The 19,692-nt window shown below is 43.3% G+C and overlaps 2 protein-coding genes across 3 annotated transcripts in view; one reads left to right on the top strand and one right to left on the bottom strand.

The window, feature by feature from the left end:
- LOC138971252 (lipase maturation factor 2-like) overlaps nt 1-19,692 on the bottom strand; it is a 57,400-nt gene that overhangs the window by 26,442 nt on the left and 11,266 nt on the right. For both annotated transcript variants that reach the window (XM_070343953.1, XM_070343952.1), the window contains exons 5-7: nt 17,346-17,542; nt 16,614-16,639; nt 15,991-16,143 (exon numbers count right to left, since the gene is read on the bottom strand). In XM_070343953.1, coding sequence (XP_070200054.1) covers nt 15,991-16,143; nt 16,614-16,639; nt 17,346-17,542 — 376 coding nt within the window. The remainder of the gene's footprint in view (nt 1-15,990; nt 16,144-16,613; nt 16,640-17,345; nt 17,543-19,692) is intronic.
- Nucleotides 311-14,304, top strand: LOC138971251 (malignant fibrous histiocytoma-amplified sequence 1 homolog). The gene is made up of 6 exons (XM_070343950.1): nt 311-1,141; nt 1,819-2,221; nt 4,911-5,038; nt 7,631-8,212; nt 9,777-10,234; nt 10,896-14,304. Exons 1-6 carry the CDS (start codon nt 1,013-1,015, stop codon nt 12,586-12,588), a joined length of 3,393 nt encoding a protein of 1,130 aa, XP_070200051.1. The 5' UTR covers nt 311-1,012; the 3' UTR covers nt 12,589-14,304.

Here is a 19,692-nt window from a genome sequence, read left to right on the forward strand (position 1 = left end):
AAGTGGAGGGATATTCTTTTCCAATGTGAACTCCTCGACAGACACGTAGTGCTTTACATGATCGTGTACACAAGAAAGCCAGCCGGAAGGTATCTATAACGCACACACGCCACGGCTGAAGATCAACAAAAAGAAACACACACAAAACACAGACAGACAGACAGGGTGAACCCTATACACCCCCGAATATACGGGGACACACGGGGACACACACAAAACTTTCCAACGGGGTGCAGCTGTGCCCACATGTTTTGAGACCATTCATTACTTGCCGTGCAATCGCCCTGAAAGTGTTCACGATAGAATCCGCGACTAACACTTTTTTTTCGTGTATGCATTCAGCGTAGTGCTATAGACACAACATGTGCTGTGTGAATAGACCCTTTTACAATTTCTCCTGGAGAGTCGGGTGGGCGGGTACCCGGTCCTTGTCACAGTAGCACCAAGGTGACAGGTTTCTCCTGGAAGCGTTTCTCAACCGCATGAGAACCGATCGTTCATTATCATCTTAGGACACTTTACGGGGCGGTAGTGTGCGGTTTCAGCGCTGGTGACATTTGTTTGAGGTTGAACATTGAAAAGAAGTGAGATTCGTCGGTGCAGTGCTTGTGAAAATTGTGCCAGAGAGCTAATGAAGGATCATCAGTAAGAAGAAGACAGGGAATGACCCATTGCCGGATCCTAAACAGCACGACATGGGACATCATGGCGCTCGTGGTTATACAGTCACAACTTGGAAGATGATGTAAAACCGTGAAATACGAATGAAATAAACGCACAGTTCAAATCTGTCTGTTCTCCTAAATGTCTAGAACTAACCACAATCAAGTTCCATACTGCAAAGCACAAGGAACTATAAATACAACATAAATCGATGCAAAGCTTTTTTCCTAAAAGAAAGTGAAGAGATCACTGAATAAGTCGGAAAAAAAACTTTCTTTCCTGAAAAGGAAGGAAGAAATCAGATTTGCTTGAATCGTCTTGGCCTTGTTTACAAAACCAAACCGTCAGAATGAAGAAGGTAGAAAGATCAGCGAGCAACTTGAGCAAGAAACTGGAAAGATCGGGTAGTAACCTCAGCCGATCGGGTAGCAATCTAAGCGGCAAGTCTTCTGGACAACAGAGTGCTAAATCTGTCAAGGTAAGCATGTGGCATTTAAAAACAAAACCATTTTCAATTCCGTCTGCGAAATCAAATGAGTCTGTGTTAAAGGCCGTATTTGGAAGTTCAACTGATTGAGTTCCAATATTGGGTCATACATTTACAGCATTGTTACTAACTTATGAATTATACTGTTTAAACTGAGAAATGTTTCAGAATGTCGCTGTAAAATGCTGCTGTTACAACCAATGATCCGACTGTTGTTTGGCTTTTCATGTGTCCACTTTCCGTTGGTCCGTCTTTGCGTCGTATACTGTGGCGTCTGTGCGTGGTCTGATAAATCCTCTTTGGCAAGGTTTTGTCTTACTTACTGACTTTGTTTGGTTTTGGTTTTTAATTTTTTTCTTTCCCCAATATCCAATATATTCCCCCCTGTTTAACATTTGAACACGTCTTCATTGATTTGCCTCTCTCCAGCTTTGGGCTAAAAGGTCAAGAATCTCTCTTTCTCTCTCACACACTCTCTCTCTCTCTCTCTCTCTCTCTCTCTCTCTCTCTCTCTCTCTCTCTCTCAATTAAACACATGGGGAGAGAAAAGGGGGAGGGGGAAAGGGGATAGAGAGATTAACAGGTCCGTTGCTATGTCAAACCCTTGGTCTTAAAGAGTTTGAAGACTTTCAACGTCAATAACATTTCCTTTGGTTTTTGATCCACAGTTCGAGTTTGAGGACAAAGGCACCAAGATGCCCGGGAAGACACCCTCCCCTACCCCACGGGGCAAAAGCAAGACGCCTTCCCCCAACCGCAAGTCCGCTTCACCCAAAAACTCCCCAACGGCAACGCTCAACCGAAAATCGCCCGCTCCTAAATCCCCTTCCCCAGGGAGGAAGAAATCCGGACGCGAAAAATCGCCCTCTCCGAGTCGTCCGTCTGGCTCGGCCAAAGGAAAGCGTCCTGGTTCTTCTAGCACAAAAAGTCCCAGCGGTGAGTCGGCCCCTCCTTCCGCCACGAAAAGGAAGAACGTGCAGATCAAGACCCCGGAACTGACGGAGCGAGGGCTGAAGATTGTGGATTACTCTGGACAGGGGATGACGGTCATTCCTGCTTCCTTGCTCAGCAGTGAGTGCTTTGGACATTCAAAGTGTGTGTGTGTGTGTGTGTGTGTGTGTGTGTGTGTGTGTGTGTGTGTGTGCGAGTGCGAGGGTGAGTGTGTGTGTGTGTAGGCGTGTGTGTGTTCAGGTGGGAAGAGGGGAATGTCCACTCTCACTTCTGTTCAATCCTATTGCTCTATATAAAGGAAGCTGGTCAATCAGTTTCACTTCATATCCTGTATAGTGGAACCCCTCTTTTAAGACATAAAAAAGATGTGAAATTCAAGTCTTAAAAAGGATGTAGACTTAAAAAGAAGACAAATTTACATAGGGGTTGAACAGATAATCTGACAAATTAAGGTCTTAACAAGTCGCGTAAGGCGAAATTACTACATTTAGTCAAGCTGTCGAACTCACGGAATGAAACTGAACGCACTGTATTTTTTCACCAAGACAGTACAGCTTCGTCAATCCCCGCGTGAAAGAAATCGCTCACCTCCCACGTGCAAAACGTAGTGATATTGACACGCCAGATTAGCGCGGTAGCGTATTGTGCTAAGCAGGAAAGCGCGCTTTTCTGTATTCTTGTTAACTTTCTGAGCTTGTTTTGAATACAACCTATCATATCTATATGTTTTTGGAATCAGGAAATGATAAAGAATAAGATGAAATCATTTTTGGATCGATTTCTTAAATTTTAATCGTAAGACTAATTAATCTATTTTCGTTAATTGTGATCACATTTTAAGAGTAAACATGACATATGTATAGATGTTTAGATTCAGAATGTGATGAAGAATACGATGCAATCAATTTTAAATCTGTTTGCGAAAAATCGATTTTAATGACAACTTTAATGAGCAAACTCATTAATTAATTTTTAAGCCTCCAAGCTGAAATGCAATACCAAAGTCTGGGCTTCGTCGAAGATTACTTGACCAAAATTTCAACCAATTTGGTTGAAAAATGAGAGCGTGACAGTGCCGCCTCAACTTTCACGAAAAGCCGGATATGACGTCATCAAAGACATTTATCAAAAAAATGAAAAAAATGTCTGGAGGTACCATACTCAGGATCTCTCATGTCAAGTTTCATGAAGATCGGTCCAGCAGTTTTCTCTGAATCGCTCTACACACACACACATACACCACGACCCTCGTCTCGATTCCCCCCTCTACGTTAAAACATTTAGTCAAAACTTGACTAAATGTAAAAAGGGGACCTCTTAAAATTGGTGGGAGGGGGGTTCCACTGTTTTGTCACATTCCGGTAACAGTGTCGTAACACACAGCCAAATCTACAAAGGCTATGTACATACAATCCTAAAAAGTATATAAAAAGGGAGAGGTCTCTTTTTTGTTTTCCTTTTTTTTTTGGAAAGGGGGGGGGATAGGGGGAGAGTGTCACTCTATTGGGTCTGTACATCAGGTTATTGATGAGTACTGTGAATGGTCACTTTTTCTTAATCTTCTTCTTCTTCTTCGTTCATGGGCTTAGACTCCCACGTACACTCGTGTTTTTGCACGAGTGGAATTTTACGTGTATGACTGTTTTTACCCCGCCATTTAGGCAGCCATACGCCGCTTTCGGAGGAAGCATGCTGGGTATTTTCGTGTTTCTATAACCCACCGAACTCTGACATGGATTACAGGATCTTTTCCGTGCGCACTTGGTCTTGTGCTTGCGTGTACACACGAAGGGGGAAAAGCCACTAGCAGGTCTGCACATAAGTTGACCTGGGAGATCGGAAAAATCTCCACACTTAACCCACCAGGTGGCCGCGGCCGGGATTCGAACCCTCGACCTTCCGATTAAGAGGCCGATGTCTTACCACCCCGCCACAGCGCCCGTCAACTTTTTCTTAATGACACCATGCTTACAACCATTACAGAAAAAAGACTTGCATTTGATAATACTGTATCCCCAATGCCACAAAGAGTCAGACAAACCAACAGGGTGCATGCCTTGCAAATGCGAACAGATCAATTGTGCATTCAATGCTCACCCACACTGATTCCTGTTTACACACTCTAAAACCCAACCTTTCAGAAAATCCTCCAGAAACACACCGCGTCCGAGTTACTGATAATCGATATGGCCAATCAATAACCAGTCACTACTGCACACCCCCTTTTTTCAACGCAAACTCAGATTCTTGTTCACACATGTATTCTAAAACTAGTAAAAGCCGACATTTCAGAAAATCTTCCAACCTCTATTTCTAAAAATACATCACACCAGAATTATTGATAGTCAATGGAGCCAATCTTCTTCTTCTTCTTCTGGGCTGAAACTCCCACGTACACTCGTGGTATTTTTTGCACGAGTGGAATTTTACGTGTATGACCGTTTTATATCCCGCCATTTAGGCAGCCATACGCCGTTTTCGGAGGAAGCATGCTGGGTATTTTCATGTTTCTATAACACACCCAACTCTGACATGGATTACAGGATCTTTTTCGTGCGCACTTGGTCTTGTGCTTGCGTGTACACACGGGGGGTGTTCGGACACCGAGGAGAGTCTGCACACAAAGTTGACTCTGAGAAATAAATCTCTCGCCGAACGTGGGGATGAACTCACGCTGACAGCGGCCAACTGGATACAAATCCAGCGCGCTACCGACTGAGCTACATCCCCGCCCGATGGAGCCAATCAATAATCAATCACCACTGTAATGCTCTTCTCCCCTGCATTCTCTCCTTCCCCTCTTTTTCAGCGAAAGATGTGGGGGTGCTGATCCTCGCTTCCAACAATCTACGTTCTCTGCCACTGGAGGTGCGGCGCATGAAATCCCTTATCAAACTGGACATCAGCCGCAACGGAATCAGATGCACACACCCTGGGGTCAGTTGGCGTTGTATTTTTCTACTGTTTTTTATATTTAGTCAAGTTTTGACTAAATATTTTAACATCGAGGGGGAATCGAAACGAGGGTCGTGGTGTATGTGCGTCTGTCTGTCTGTGTGTGTGTGTAGAGCGATTCAGACTAAACTACTGGACCGATCTTTATGAAATTTGACATGAGAGTTCCTGGGTATGAAATCCCCGAACGTTTTTTTCATTTTTTTGATAAATGTCTTTGATGACGTCATATCCGGCTTTTCGTGAAAGTTGAGGCGGCACTGTCACGCCCTCATTTTTCAACCAAATTGGTTGAAATTTTGGTCAAGTACTCTTCGACGAAGCCCGGGGTTCGGTATTGCATTTCAGCTTGGTGGCTTAAAAATTAATTAATGACTTTGGTCATTAAAAATCTGAAAATTATAAAAAAAAATAAAAATTTATAAAACGATCCAAATTTACGTTTATCTTATTCTCCATCATTTGCTGATTCCAAAAACATATAAATATGTTATATTCGGATTAAAAACAAGCTCTGAAAATTAAATATATAAAAATTATTATCAAAATTTTTTTTTCGAAATCAATTTAAAAACACTTTCATCTTATTCCTTGTCGGTTCCTGATTCCAAAAATATATAGATATGATATGTTTGGATTAAAAACACGCTCAGAAAGTTAAAACGAAGAGAGGTACAGAAAAGCGTGCTATCCTTCTCAGCGCAACGAATACCCCGCTCTTCTTGTCAATTCCACGTGCACTGCCTTTGCCACGGGCGGTGGAGTGACGATGCTACGAGTATACGGTCTTGCTGCGTTGCGTTGCGTTCAGTTTCATTCTGTGAGTTCGACAGCTACTTGACTAAATATTGTATTTTCGCCTTACGCGACTTGTTTTTTTTATTCCCGATTTTTGTGCCTACAAATGTGCTTTCTAGGAAATTTTTCTGTTTCTTTCTTTGTTTTCTTTAAAAAATTTTTTAAATAGGACTATGAGAGGTTACATTCAACATCTACCCCACCACAAAGAGTAATTAATGTTAACAACATAATCCTTCCAACTCTTTGATACATTGTTATAATCTTAATTATTGACTTCTACCATTACCAAATACAGTACCTTCCACCCCCAGGGATCGCGTTTACGCACGATTTTTGCGTATTTGACGCATTTTAAAAGTCGCTGACGCGTTTTTTTCGCCGCGCCGCGTAAGCCATACGCAAAAATATTGTAACTTTTTCTTGTCTTCACGCAGCGCTTTTGCTCTGACTTAATAATCACCCGATCCTGAAACTGACTATAGGGCTCGAGAAGTGACGACACACATGAAATCTGCGCGTCAAAACTAAAGTCCGTTTCTTTTTGCATCGAAGTATCGCAAACGAACGTAACGAGGGTATTACCAGATAATGTCTTGTCGGATAATGAAACAGACATTAGCTGCTCTCCCATCTCGCGCTTCCAAAAGGCGGAAAGTGTGTCTAGTCGTATTAGAGCGGGAAACAAACTCGCAAGGCCCGAAGGTTGGAGACAGCAGGGGTGTTATTCGACAGGCGTGCGCGGAGTTCGACAGGAAAACTCGCCGTATTTAGGTAAGGAGTGTCTTTAAGTCTTTCGTGCGTGTTTTGTTTGTGTCTGTACGTGTTTTCGTAGTACGCAAAAATATTGGTCCGTGACGCGTTTTTTTCGTTTCGTTGCGTATGACTTACGCGTTTTTTAAAAAGCTAGCGCGATCCCTGCACCCCTTAAAGGTATAACTAATGCATTACTGACTCATCAAACACAGGGCATACCCTCTGTCAATGAACACAAATATATTATGACAATAATTTTGACGTGCTCTCCAGCCTTCAGCATTCTGAACAGTGCAGAAAAGCCGGTCCTTTCGCTTTTTAATATCAAAGACCCATACTTCCGTCAAACATCAATATAACTGGATTACAGGATCGAAGTTGCCATGAGGAAATCTGCATTTGAAGGCTGGCATCTATTCAAGCCTGTACAATACCATTCCTTCCTTTGATAATTGTTAATCCGCAGTACATGTATTGCCACTACTGGTATTTCCCCCTTAATTTCTTAAAAATTCTGTTAAAAGTACAGTAACATGTATATATATATATCGGATTAACTCCTTAGTTTGCATTAGTGTGTGTGTGTGTGTGTGTGTGTGTGTGTGTGTGTGTGTGTGTGTGTGTGTGTGTGTGTGTGTGTGTGTGTGTGTGTGTGTGTGTGTGTGCGTGCATGCATGCTTGCGAGTGTGTGTGCATTATAGCTAGTGAAAGGAAGGATAGGTGTACATGTACTGTACTTGCAAAATATCAAACACTACACAGTGAATGAGAGTCACCACTTCCTTGCAGGATTTCGCAGGCCTTCCACCAGAACAGGGCAAAATCCACACACAAAAATAACACTTTGCTTGCTTTCCAAGCTCTCTAGAGTTATAACCCTTCTTACAAGGGCCAAAAGCTTAATGATAAAATCTTGTAATGTTCAAATAAAAACTTGATTCAATTTCATACAATATATGAGATACGGGATCTGAACTCAACCATAAAGCTTATGTTAACAAATCCGCATCTTGTTTGCAGGACTTCTCAGGTCTCCCTCAGGAGCTGGAGGTACTGACAGACCTAGAGGAGCTCAAGATCTCCGAGTGCAACCTGCCCTACGTGCCGCCCGCAATCTGGTGCCTCAAGCAGCTCAAAGTGCTGGACCTCAGCCGCAACAAGATCAACATCCTGCCGCCCGAGGTGGGCAATCTGGTGGAGCTCCGGCGCCTCAACCTGCAGCAGACCAACATCACCTCGCTGCCGCCAGAGATCGCGTACTGTCAGGAGCTGGAGGAGATCCTGCTGTGGGGGAACAGCATCGAGACCTTGCCTGACACTCTGCCAGAGATGCCGAAGCTCAGAATGCTGGCACTCAACTATCGCAGCTTCTGCGGCGTGGTCGACCCCTACATGGAGAACCTGCTGAAGAAGCGACAGATCAACTCTGAGCACATCCCTGTGGTGGTCTTCGAGCTGCCTGCTCTAGAGGTTCTGGACTTGGAGAGTACCAAGCTGAACAACTTGCCGGATGTTTTCAACATCAGGTTGAGGGAGTTTTATCTGTGCCGCAACTTTCTTCAGACGATCCCCACCACCATTTACAACCTGAGATACTTGCAGGTAAGTGCCATGCTTATTTTATGTAGTGGTTTTGTATGTGAAGAAGAATTGTCAACCTTGAAACTGGTATACATGTATTATCACCTGCTGGAGCTGCCTTCCACAAAATGGCCCTGTTTTCAAGATCACATGCAGCTTTACGAGCAAACTCTCTCTCTCATTTATTGAACTGTTACTTGACCATATCTTAAGACATATTTAAACTGGCAATAACTATTACATGAAAAGGCGGAGATTTGAGAAAAATTCCTCGTCTATGAGGAGGACATTACAAAATGTAAAAAGTCATACAACTCACATGTTTCTATACAGGAGACTTACAATATTACAGACTGTTTGACTTATATTCCACAATATTTCACCAGTGTTGTGGCTAAAAGAAAAATACTAATACAGGCAGACGCGTGAATATTCCTTTTAAAAAGCAAACAAGTCGCGTAAGGCGAAATTACTACATTTAGTCAAGCTGTGGAACTCACAGAATGAAACTGAACGCACTGCATTTTTTCACAATGACAAGTCAAGTCAAGTCAAGTTTTATTCCGATAAAAACCCCGTGAGGGTACATGGAAAATTAAAAAACACAATAAAAACACATTTCATTCAACACCAAATAAAAGGAACTAAAACAAAAAGAAATCAGACTATGTACAGAAAAGGGAGTTGAGGGGTGAGGGAGAGCAAAAACAATACAAGAAACAATTCAACAATGACCCTAGTCCGCCGCTCGTGCACGAGCCTGTTTAGCGCAGTAGTGGTTGCACAGCACGCTTTTCTGTACCTCTCTTTGTTTTAACTTTCTGAGCGTGTTTTTAATGCAAACATATCATATCTATATATGTTTTTGGAATCAGGAACCGACAAGGAATAAGATGAAATTGTTTTTAAATCGTTTTTGGAAATTTTATTTTAATCATAATTTTTATATTTTTAATTTTCAGAGCTTGTTTTTAATCCGAATATAACATATTTATATGTTTTTGGAATCAGAAAATGATGAAGAATAAGATGAATGTAATTTTGGATCGTTTTATAAAAAAAATGTTTTATTACAATTTTCGGATTTTTAATGACCAAAGTCATAAATTAATTTTTAAGCCTCCAAGCTGAAATGCAATACCAAAGTCCGGCCTTTGTCGAAGATTGCTTGGCCAAAATTTCTATCAATTTGATTGAAAAATGAGGGAGTGACAGTGCCGCCTCAACTTTTACAAAAAGTCGGATATGACGTCATCAAAGACATTTATCGAAAAAATGGAAAAAAACGTCTGGGGATATCATACCCAGGAACTCTCATGTAAAATTTCATAAAGATCGGTCCAGTAGTTTACTCTGAATCGCTCTACACACACACACACACACACACACACACACACCACGACTCTTCCCCCTCTATGTTGAAACATTTAGTCAAAACTTGACGAAATGTAAAAAGCAAGGTATCAACTCAACTTTTTTTTTACACCCCCTGGTGCAGTGCAACACTGTGTAGTTGTTACAGATCAGTGAACAATACCAGATTCACATCCAGATTCATGATTCAAACAGTAAAATTACTTTACAGGTGCTAGACATGTCTTTCAACCTACTCATGACCCTCCCGGAAGACATCGGACGCCTGCACAGCCTCAAGGTCCTACGCCTCAACAACAACAGCTTCGAGCGCGTCCCTCCCACCATCGGCCACCTCGAGAACCTGATCGAACTCAACATCGCCAAGAACCGAGTCCGCCGCCTGCCGCCAGAGATCCGCGGACTCACTGAGCTGCGGTCTCTCATTGCTGAGCACAACGACCTGCAGTCGCTGCCCGACGAGATCTGTGAGCTGACCAACTTGGAGACACTGGACGTGACCAATAACGCCATTCGCTACCTCCCCATAAAACTGTACAAGCTGGTCAACCTCAAGGAGGCGCATGGGTTTCGCAAGCTGACCAAGCATGGGCTGTGGCTCTACAGGAACCCCTTGGAGCAGCCTCCACCAGAGGTCTGGCGAACTGAGAAGCCGGAGAACATTTACAGGTTGGTGATTGTGAAATGTTGATCAAGAACGCTCACACCTATTTCGTTTCTTTCTTCATTTCTTTTTTGGCTGGTAACTGTCATAATCATCAATCTTTACCATATCCTTTTCTCTCTCTATTTCTTTGCTTCTTACTCTTCTTCTCAACACTAAGACTGACATTTTCCTTTTCACAAAGATTTTCTTGATTCAGATGACAAGATGTGCAAGCGATATTCATACATGTGATGGTGTCAATCTGCCTACATGAACAGTTGCTTACCCATTTCTCACCTTCTCTTGGCTATCTTTTGCAATCAAAGTTTATGGTTTTTTTTAGTGATTCTGATATAGTATGTCATATGTAGCCTCGAGTTCTCCTGGTTCTAAACTACAAAGGTAATAGGGCTTATATACGAGGCTGACTGTCACATTATAAAGCTTTTTCATTCTTTTTTGGGGTGATTTATTGCAACCTGTGATGTGAGGCCCCTCTGACGAGAGGACTACTCCCAATAAAGGACACCTTCTGTGGTCCCTTTGTCTGTCATCTTGATTAAAATGTACCCGTCATGATGTAGGCCACCGTGGGCTTTAATCTTAGATTTGTACCACTACTTTGAGCTTAATTTGGTTCTGCTAGTTTCCTTCTCTTTCACAATAAGCTGTGTTATTTTGCAGGTATCTGAAGAAACTGCTCATCATCAAAATGGAGAACCTGCAGCGCCAGAAAATCCTGGTGCTTGGCAACTCCCAGGCCGGCAAGACCAGTCTGGTGCGAGTCCTGGCTCAAGGCAAGTCCTCCCTCACCAAAGCCATGCTTGACCGCACACGCCTGCTGGAGCAGACTCCCTGCAGGACAGAGAACAACGTGGCTTTCATGCTCAACGATTTCGGCGGAGACGAGGCCTACCAGCTCATGCACCACCTCTTCCTGGACCGCAAAGCCCTGGCCATGATCGTGTACGATGCCAACACGTTTCGGGAAGAGGACTACCACCACGTGATCGGCCGCTGGCTGCAGATGTTGACGGCCTACACTCCGGGCATCGTGGTCAAGCTGGTCGGCACCAAGAGCGACCTCCTGGAACACGAGGAGGGGGAGGAGGTCCCTAACCATTCCGACGTCGTCTGTCAACTGGTGAAGCGCCACCTGCAGGACTACCGCCGTCAACACCAGGGGGAGCTGGAGGCCATCCAGGATGACCTTGCCAAGCTGGAAGGTCAGGAGCTGAGCGATGCCCAGGAGGCTGTGAAGCAGATGCTGAACACCCGGAAGGACCGCCTCAACAACATCCTGGCCTGCCCCCTCCGCATCCTCCCCAAGGTCTGCTCGGTCAGCGCCACTGACAGTCTGGAAGGGATCCGCGAGCTGGTTAACGACCTTGAGCACCTGGCCATCGACCGCTCGCTGTTCCCTCACGCTCAACGCAAGGTCCCCCAGCACTGGCACCGCATGAAGTCAACGCTCAAGCTGCAGCAAGGCTACTACCTGCTGTGGGACCACGTGGAGCAGACCGCCGCCCTCTTCGGCATCAAGGAGGACGAGCTGAAGGAGTGCGTGCAGTACTACTGCGACACAGGCGAGGTCCTCTGGTACGACATCCCCGGCCTGGACGAGATCCTCTTCCATCGGCCTAGGATCCTGGTGGACCTGCTCTCCTGCCTGTATCGCCACGACATCGAGGAGTTCCTCCACTACCCGGAGAATAGAGTGTTCTACAGCAAAGGGAGGCTGGCGGAAGAAGGCTTCAATGTCATGCGAGATCTCTTCCTCAAGTTTGGTCAGATCTCGCGCCCCTTGCTGAACTGTCTGTGGTTCCACAAGAAGATGTCTCAGGACACCATCACCGACCTCCTGGAGTTGCTGCCCCTGCTGGACCTCTGCTACACCATTCCCGAGCCAGACATCCTCACCGTCCCTCTGTGCGAGCGGCCCCTGATGGTGCTGCCGTTCTACAACAAGGACGAGGACCTGACACCCTTAGCGGCGGAGTGGCCAGAGACAGCGGCCCCTGGGGAGAAGACCCTGAAGGTGGTGTACCACTTCCCCGTGGTGTTTCCCTTCGGAGTGTTCCAGAAGGTGTCGGCCGCCATTCAGGACATGGTGATGACGCGCATGGACTGGCGTGACGTCATCTACGCTACCACAGAAACGGAGAAGGTCCTGCTGTGGAAGAACCTGAGCAAGGACGCGGCGGACCAGGCAGGGACCCTCATGCTGGCTGTACGCGGCACAGACTTCTCCCTGGTGCAAGACCTCATGCAGGACCTGATGGAACAGGTCACTGAGCTCTTCAAGAGGTTCCCCGGACTCTACTATAAGGTGGACGTGCAAGGAAGTAGCCTTGACTCCTTCCTCAAGGTCATGTGAAAGACTAGTGGAAAACAATTTACTGTGTTGCATTACTAAAACATTTTCTTCAAGGTTATATGTATGACCAGTTGAAGTCCTGTTTGTGTTGCATCAGTAAGACATTCTCCTCAAGGCTATGTGTATTAAGCTGGATTTGCTGGATTTTTGTTTAAAAGAATTACGTCAATACCTGGATCTCATTTCTAGCTCAAAGGCACGTGGAGGTCCCGGACTGAGTACTGGCGAACTTGTACCGCCTATTTAGACAATGTTCATTCAAAAGTGTGGGAAGTGTACAACCCCAGCAATCCAGGAAATATCTGTGCATGAGTGACTGTTTTTTCTGGAGTAATCTTTGAGCACAACAAAACTACATGACTTGAGTGCGAATCCCCAAGAACTTTTGTGGTGATGTTATGTGATACGGTAAACATGATCAAAACGTCCTTTCTGCTTATGAGGATTGGTGGCATACAAACAGAACTGCTTTGTCTCATGTGTTACTTGAGTAAAGAAATGTTGACAGCCAGAACACATGAAAACCTGGGCACACACAAAGTTCTGCATCACCAGCAAGGAAAATGTTGACTGTGCAGAATGCTTTGGTTGAGTCAAACAATTACTGTGAGTCAGCCAAACTGGAAGCATATAGCGTGGATTTTGTTTGATTTCGACAGTAGGCGAAATTTGGAGACTACTTTCAAATCGCTAAAATAGTTGCTGTCGTTTCGGCAGAACTGTTGAACTTTTTCACAGTGAGGGAAATGTGACTTCAAGGAATGCCTAAAACTAAAAATAATAAATAAATAAATGAATAAATAAATAAAATTGTCAAAATGTTTGTGTCTATTTTGACAATCTTTGCCCTGGAAAACAAATCCCAGTAACAACATTCTTGATACACGATCTTACTTTTTTAAGATTGTTTTCCTTTACTGTGATACCAAAGTAACCCTCCAAAAGTCTGTGATAAAGAGAATGCTAGCATGTGTGAATGTGTTTGTGTGAGAGGGGGGTGGCTGGGCAAGAGAGATCTTTCTTTCTTTCTTTGGTATTTAACGTCGTTTTCAACCATTTAAGGTTATATCGCGACGGGGAAAGGGGGGAGATGGGATAGGGGAAAGGGGGGAGATGGGATAGAACCACTTGTTAATTGTTTCTTGTTCACAAAAGCACTAATAAAAAAATTGCTCCAGGGGCTTGCAATGTAGTACAATATATGACCTTACTGGGAGAATGCAAGTTTCCAGTACAAAGGACTTAACATTTCTTACATACTGCTTGACTAAAATCTTTACAAACATTGACTATATTCTATACAAGAAACACTTAACAAGGGTAAAAGGAGAAACAGAATCCGTTAGTCGCCTCTTAAGACATGCTGGGGAGCATCGGGTAAATTCTTCCCCCTAACCCGCGGGGGGACTAAAATTGGACCTTAACCAGGAGAGAGTATCAAAATGGAGGTAAATTTACAGATGAACAAAAAATCTCAAAAGTCAAGGCCTAAAAAAACAGGGAGGGGGAATCTTAAATTGGGGGTGGGGGGGGGGGGTGGTGTATGTCTTAAAAGGGAGCTTCCACTCTATGCCGGTTTGTATGCACTGCTTGAAATATTGTTAAGTGTGTATGAGAGGTTATGATGCAAACATTTTTGGTTGTGAGAACGCACAATGTTTTTAATCTATTCTGTGTTAAAATTGAATAAACATTATAATTATGACACTGACCATGCACACTTCTTTGAGAGAGAGAGAGAGAGAGAGAGAGAGAGAGAGAGAGAGAGAGAGAGAGAGAGAGAGAGAGAGAGAGAGAGAGAGAGAGAGAGAGTGTGATTGTGTGTGTTTCTTGTGAGGGACTGTTTATCATATTCGGATTATTTTTAGTGTAATTCTTAAATCTAACTCTATATTTACATGTTTTTACAAGGACAGTAAAACCTTGAGTCTCTTGTTTGAAATTTGGACACTCTAGATTGAAAATCATATCAGAAAACCTCAACGCCAAGTTATTCATCTATACGACAATACAGCCGGAAGGCGGGGCAGGCAGCCTAACACTGCACAACCAAGACTCTCTTGATTAGTCATAAACGGAAGATACACAAGTTACAACCACACAAGAAGGGGTAAAAATAACATATATATATATATAACCATGGATGAAACCTGGAGACAAAATAGCATACAAACACAAGAACAAAATAAAGATACACAACCACATACAAGCAGAGGAAGGGGAAAAAACTCACTTTCTGATGTATGAAAACAGGACAAATACTAGTATACAAACACACACAAAACAAACTAAGGATACACAGCCACATCCAGGAAAAAGACAAAGGCCGAAACCCCACACAGAACTATTGATGAAACTTGGAAAACATTTCCAAATTCAGGAAGGCAGGAAGTGACCTATCACTGGATAAATGGCTGCGATCTGCTGGCCGATGTGAATGCGTGATGTATTGTGTAAAAAAAATTCCATCTCACACGGCATAAATAAATCCCTGCGCCTTGAATATGTGCGCGATATAAATTGCATAAAATAAAAATAAAAAAATAAAAAAATAAATCCCTGCGCTTAGAACTGTACCCACGGAATACGCGCGATATAAGCCTCATATTGATTGGTTGATATTGATTGATAAATGCATGGTCCTACTTGTGTTGTTGGAAGACCAACCTGAAAACAGTGTCAGCTTTAGTGAGCAGAAGACAATCATCAAGGCATTGATGAGGCCAAGGACAAACAGAGATGACTACCACACAATGTCCAGAGAGCAGCAAGTCAACCTCATCAGGCTGCGTACTGGCCACAACAGGCTCAATGCTCACATGAACCGAAAGTTCAAGCTGGCGCCATCACCAACCTGTGCCTGCGGTCAAGAGGACCAAACAGCGGAACACATCTTACAGCGATGTCCCTTACTAGATGAGGAACGAAAAGAAGTGTGGCCGTCACCAACTCCCTTGCAGACCAAACTATACGGCAGTCGACAGGAGTTGGAGAAAACGACAACATTTATCACCAGTGCTGGACTGATTGTGTAACCTCTGCGAACGCCAAGAAGAAGAAGAAGACTTGTGTTGTTATTTTGGGGCCAGTGCTCTGGTCACTGAACACATTTGTTTTTATGTGAAGCAACTACATGGGACCAAAACCACTTCTTTCTAAACTGCATTCATGAAGACAAAAATATAAATAAAGAAATTGGTGTGAATATCATGACTATGATGAGTAGGAATATGATGATATGAGGGATAATAAGGTTACGCTTACTGGGGAAAAAAAACTTTTTTGAAGGGAAAAGTTACAATTTTTGAAACCCAAGGAAAGTACCTAATTTGATTTCCTGAGTCCTACCTTCCTGTGCATACGGTTTCATCCATGCAAATATCCCTATCTCTGATTGCTCACCTGGGCGTAAAAGGAGATAACTCTCAAGGAGCGCAGAGGAGAGAAGAAGAGGAATGGAAAGCCGATTTCAATGACGTAGGTCCCAACGACACCGAGCCGCAAGAACCATTCCGGGAAGTGATGCCAGTACCAAGCTAAGGGTGTTGGGATACACTGCAATGCAAATAATAGATGACGTTAAAGAATGAAATTGGTTGCAGCTCTTACTGCCTGTTTTGGTTTCAAACGTGACATAGTTTAGTATAAATGGTGATACGAAATAGCTGAATGAAATAAACTGTGGAGAACAGACATGGAACTGTCCATTGTACTGAAAGGCACGAACAGTTTGGTTTTTCATTGTGAAGTTTGCTAACTTTAAGTAAGGAACTTTACAGTGTGAAAATGGTAATATGTTCCCTCAGCAGGATATCTTTAAACTGAAAATTTTAAGAAACGCACAACATATAGCCTTTTCAAAATTTAAAGTGAGAAAAAGATAAGCCGTTTTCCTGTCTTTATTTGAAAGTGAGAAAATAGTTTGTTCTATTTTCCCCTTTAGTTTAGTTTTGCCACCATCTCTTCAACACTAAAGCAGCATTACTTGTATCATGTACTGTGCAACCAAATAAATGTTCACTTACCTGGGATTCAAAGTGAACGCTCAGAGCTGAAAAACAACGAAAAGAAGACCTAAAAATATGCACAAATAACATACAAACATCATCAAGATATCTGCTCTATTTCTCACAGTGAAAGCAGTCATACCAAAAAATGCACATGTCCTTTCCACCATTTTCTTTACACCTGCTAACTCAAGCAGGCTGCTTCTTCAAAAGGACAAGCCCAGTTTCATTCTCACATATATCCCTTTATAGTTGAAAATAAGAATCAAACCTCAAAAGGATGTTTTCAGTCCCTTTCCTGCAAAAGACACTGTCTGAAATCTCCCCAAGAGGTTCCCAGTTCACTTTAAGATTTGAATAATAACAACGCACATCAAAACTACCTTTGAATTAGTGTTCAAATATTAAATTATTCCAGGTTTAAGTGCTGCGTTAACTAAGGCAGTCTGAACAGATTTCGTAACTTTTTTCCCCCTAACTTTTGCTTTGTCCCATTTTTACACCCATGCCAGTGGTGCAACTTGTGGGCATTTGCTACGTTCTGGATTTGATTTCCTAAAATCCAACTGGTTTCTTCGGCCAGATGAAAACGTACCCCAGAGCACAAGACAAAGATGACCATAAAAAATGGGGACTCTAACTCTGAAGAATCAGGCTGTTTCCACCATTCTCATTCTATTTAATTAATAATCATTATTATGGACAATTTTTATGTTAATCATCAATTTATTACGCCATGACCGGCCATACCTGAGAGTCCCCACCATGTGGGACACTGACTGGTCAGCTTGACCACCCCAGAGGCAAACATCAGACGGAAGAGAAGCCATCGGACCAACCACAGTGTGACGTAGTCGTGGGGTGCGGATGAACGAACTCCGAAAAATGGAATCGACAGAGGAGCCACAAGAAGAGTCAGGAATCCAGCTTCCAGCAGCAAGATATCCCTAAGGTAAAAATAAAGATAATAAAGATAAAAATGCAAAGTAAGCACATTTGCATTTCATTATTAGACAAGGAAACACACAAGGACACCTTACACAATCAAAAATTTTAATAATAAATTTACTTACCCAATTCACATATAGCAATTTACTTCAGTTTAGTGCTAGAACGCTGAAACTACGCTCCACCCTGGTAAGGGGGAAGTAACCCTAAAAATATAACAGCCTTGACGGTCACATGACAACGCCAGGTCAAGGTTACATCCCAACATGCATTGCGCACACGTGCTCTCGCCGCCATGTTTTATTCATTCGCTCGAAGCATTCTTTTATTTTTAGGGAATCTAAAGCAGGTTAGGCAGGAGGGACTTTAGTATGTGAATTGGGCAAATATATTAATCAAATGAAAATTTATTATTAAAATTTTCGATTAAATTACATATCTTATCCCAATTCACATATAGCAGATTGCTAATTAAGGTGGTGGGGTGCTCATCTATGAGCTAGGCAACAATTGCCCTGCTGCTACCATCGCTGGTAACGCCGTGCGTCCTTGCCGACGTTAGAGGGAGAACTGACTGCCCCCCCCCCCCCCCTTTCTTTTTGCGCCACCACTCATACGCTTATTTGATCAGCGTTGAGACCCATTAAGCAAGAGTTACCTTAGATATGTCTTTGTCTCTAGCAGTGTTCAGAGATAAGAAAAGAAGCTTCTGCTGTTTAGCTCTGATAGGAGCCGTGCGGGACAGATAACTGCTAAGAGCTCGAACTGGGCAGTTAGACAAATTGGGGTCTCCTGGCGCCAGAATTTTGCTAAGAGGAAGAATTCTGATTATGGGAGAAACTTGATCAGGCTTCTGGTTTTTGGCTAGAAAATCCGTCCTAAAACGTAAAGAAATAGAGCCATCCTTTTCATACCTAATTCTTACGGTTTTTTGCTGTTTTTTTGGTCCTATGTCGTATACCTCAAAGCATACGCATTTTCAGCTTTTTTTTTTTTTTCTGACATGGACTGCCGTTCATTCATTTCTGAGGAGGAGCTTGCACCAGCCACACAACAGAAGTTTTGGCATGATGTGCGCCAGTTCTACGTGGCCTGTGTGAGGAAAATGTTGAATAAATTTCCATTTGGCAGTGAAACCCTGCAACACCTTCAAGTGCTGGATCACAGTCTGGGAGCTGACACACTGACTGCCTTCTTGCAGGTCAAAATTAACTCTTGATGCACGCTGCCATGATTTTAAGGTGACTGGCAGAGCATGATTGACAAAGCAAAGATTTGCACAGATGAATACAACAAAGAACACAAGTGACAAGTGAGAAAAAAAATGAACGAACAAGAGTGCAGTGTAAATGTATTACATGTAGTGGTAAATAAAGAGCAGTTTGTGTAGAAAGGAATTTATGTGTTTTACTTTTAGTTTGCGAAAAACAATCTGATTGGTTTAGTGTGTATGCGTGAGAAGTTGAATTTGTGCGTTTAACCACATCCTGATCCACGCATTAACTATGGTTTTTGATCCCCAACTATGGTTTCTTATGCCATTTACTATGGTCAGAGGCCAAAAGTACTTGACAGGTATGCTTTTTCAAAAGCTATGTCTCTAGATAAGCCTGGGAGGGCATGAATTTCACTGCCTCTTCTTGCAGTGGCCAAAAGAACAAGCAAAAGTGTCTTACGGGTAAGATTAACTAAGCTTGCTGATTGCAACGGTTCAAAATCTTGCGATCTTAAGAATTCTAGAATAAGGAAGAGATCCCAAGCAGGAACTGGGGCTCTGATTCTAGCAAAACCTATCCACGCACCTTTTAGGACACTAGCGATAACACTGCTGAGGTTAATGTTGTGACCCAACTGCCTCAGCGTAGCCGAAATAGCAGAACGTCTAACTCGAAGAGACGAGGGGGAGCTGCCCTGAGCTGCTAACCAAGATAAGTGATTAGCTACCTGCATAGAACGCGGGGAGACGGAACTGACCTGATTCTCCGCGCACCATTTAACCCAAGCTGTCCAATGTGAAGCGTACACTGAACTCGTAGACGTCCTGTGCGCTTTTTGAACCAAATCCAGTGTCCCGTCCGAGGCACCCGACCGACGCAGGGATCTTCTCACAGTCTCCATGCGTGAAGGAGCAGGCACTGTGAGTTCTCGT

This window comes from Littorina saxatilis, linkage group LG7, assembly GCF_037325665.1.
Source record: "Littorina saxatilis isolate snail1 linkage group LG7, US_GU_Lsax_2.0, whole genome shotgun sequence".
Lineage (NCBI taxonomy): Eukaryota > Metazoa > Mollusca > Gastropoda > Littorinimorpha > Littorinidae > Littorina > Littorina saxatilis.

Coding starts and splice junctions, on each gene's coding strand:
- LOC138971251 (XM_070343950.1), top strand. CDS start 1,013: ATGAAGAAGGTAGAAAGATCAGCGAGCAACTTGAGCAAGAAACTGGAA. Junction 2,222..4,910: donor TCCTGCTTCCTTGCTCAGCA/GTGAGTGCTTTG, acceptor CCTCTTTTTCAG/CGAAAGATGTGGGGGTGCTG. Junction 10,235..10,895: donor AAGCCGGAGAACATTTACAG/GTTGGTGATTGT, acceptor GTTATTTTGCAG/GTATCTGAAGAAACTGCTCA.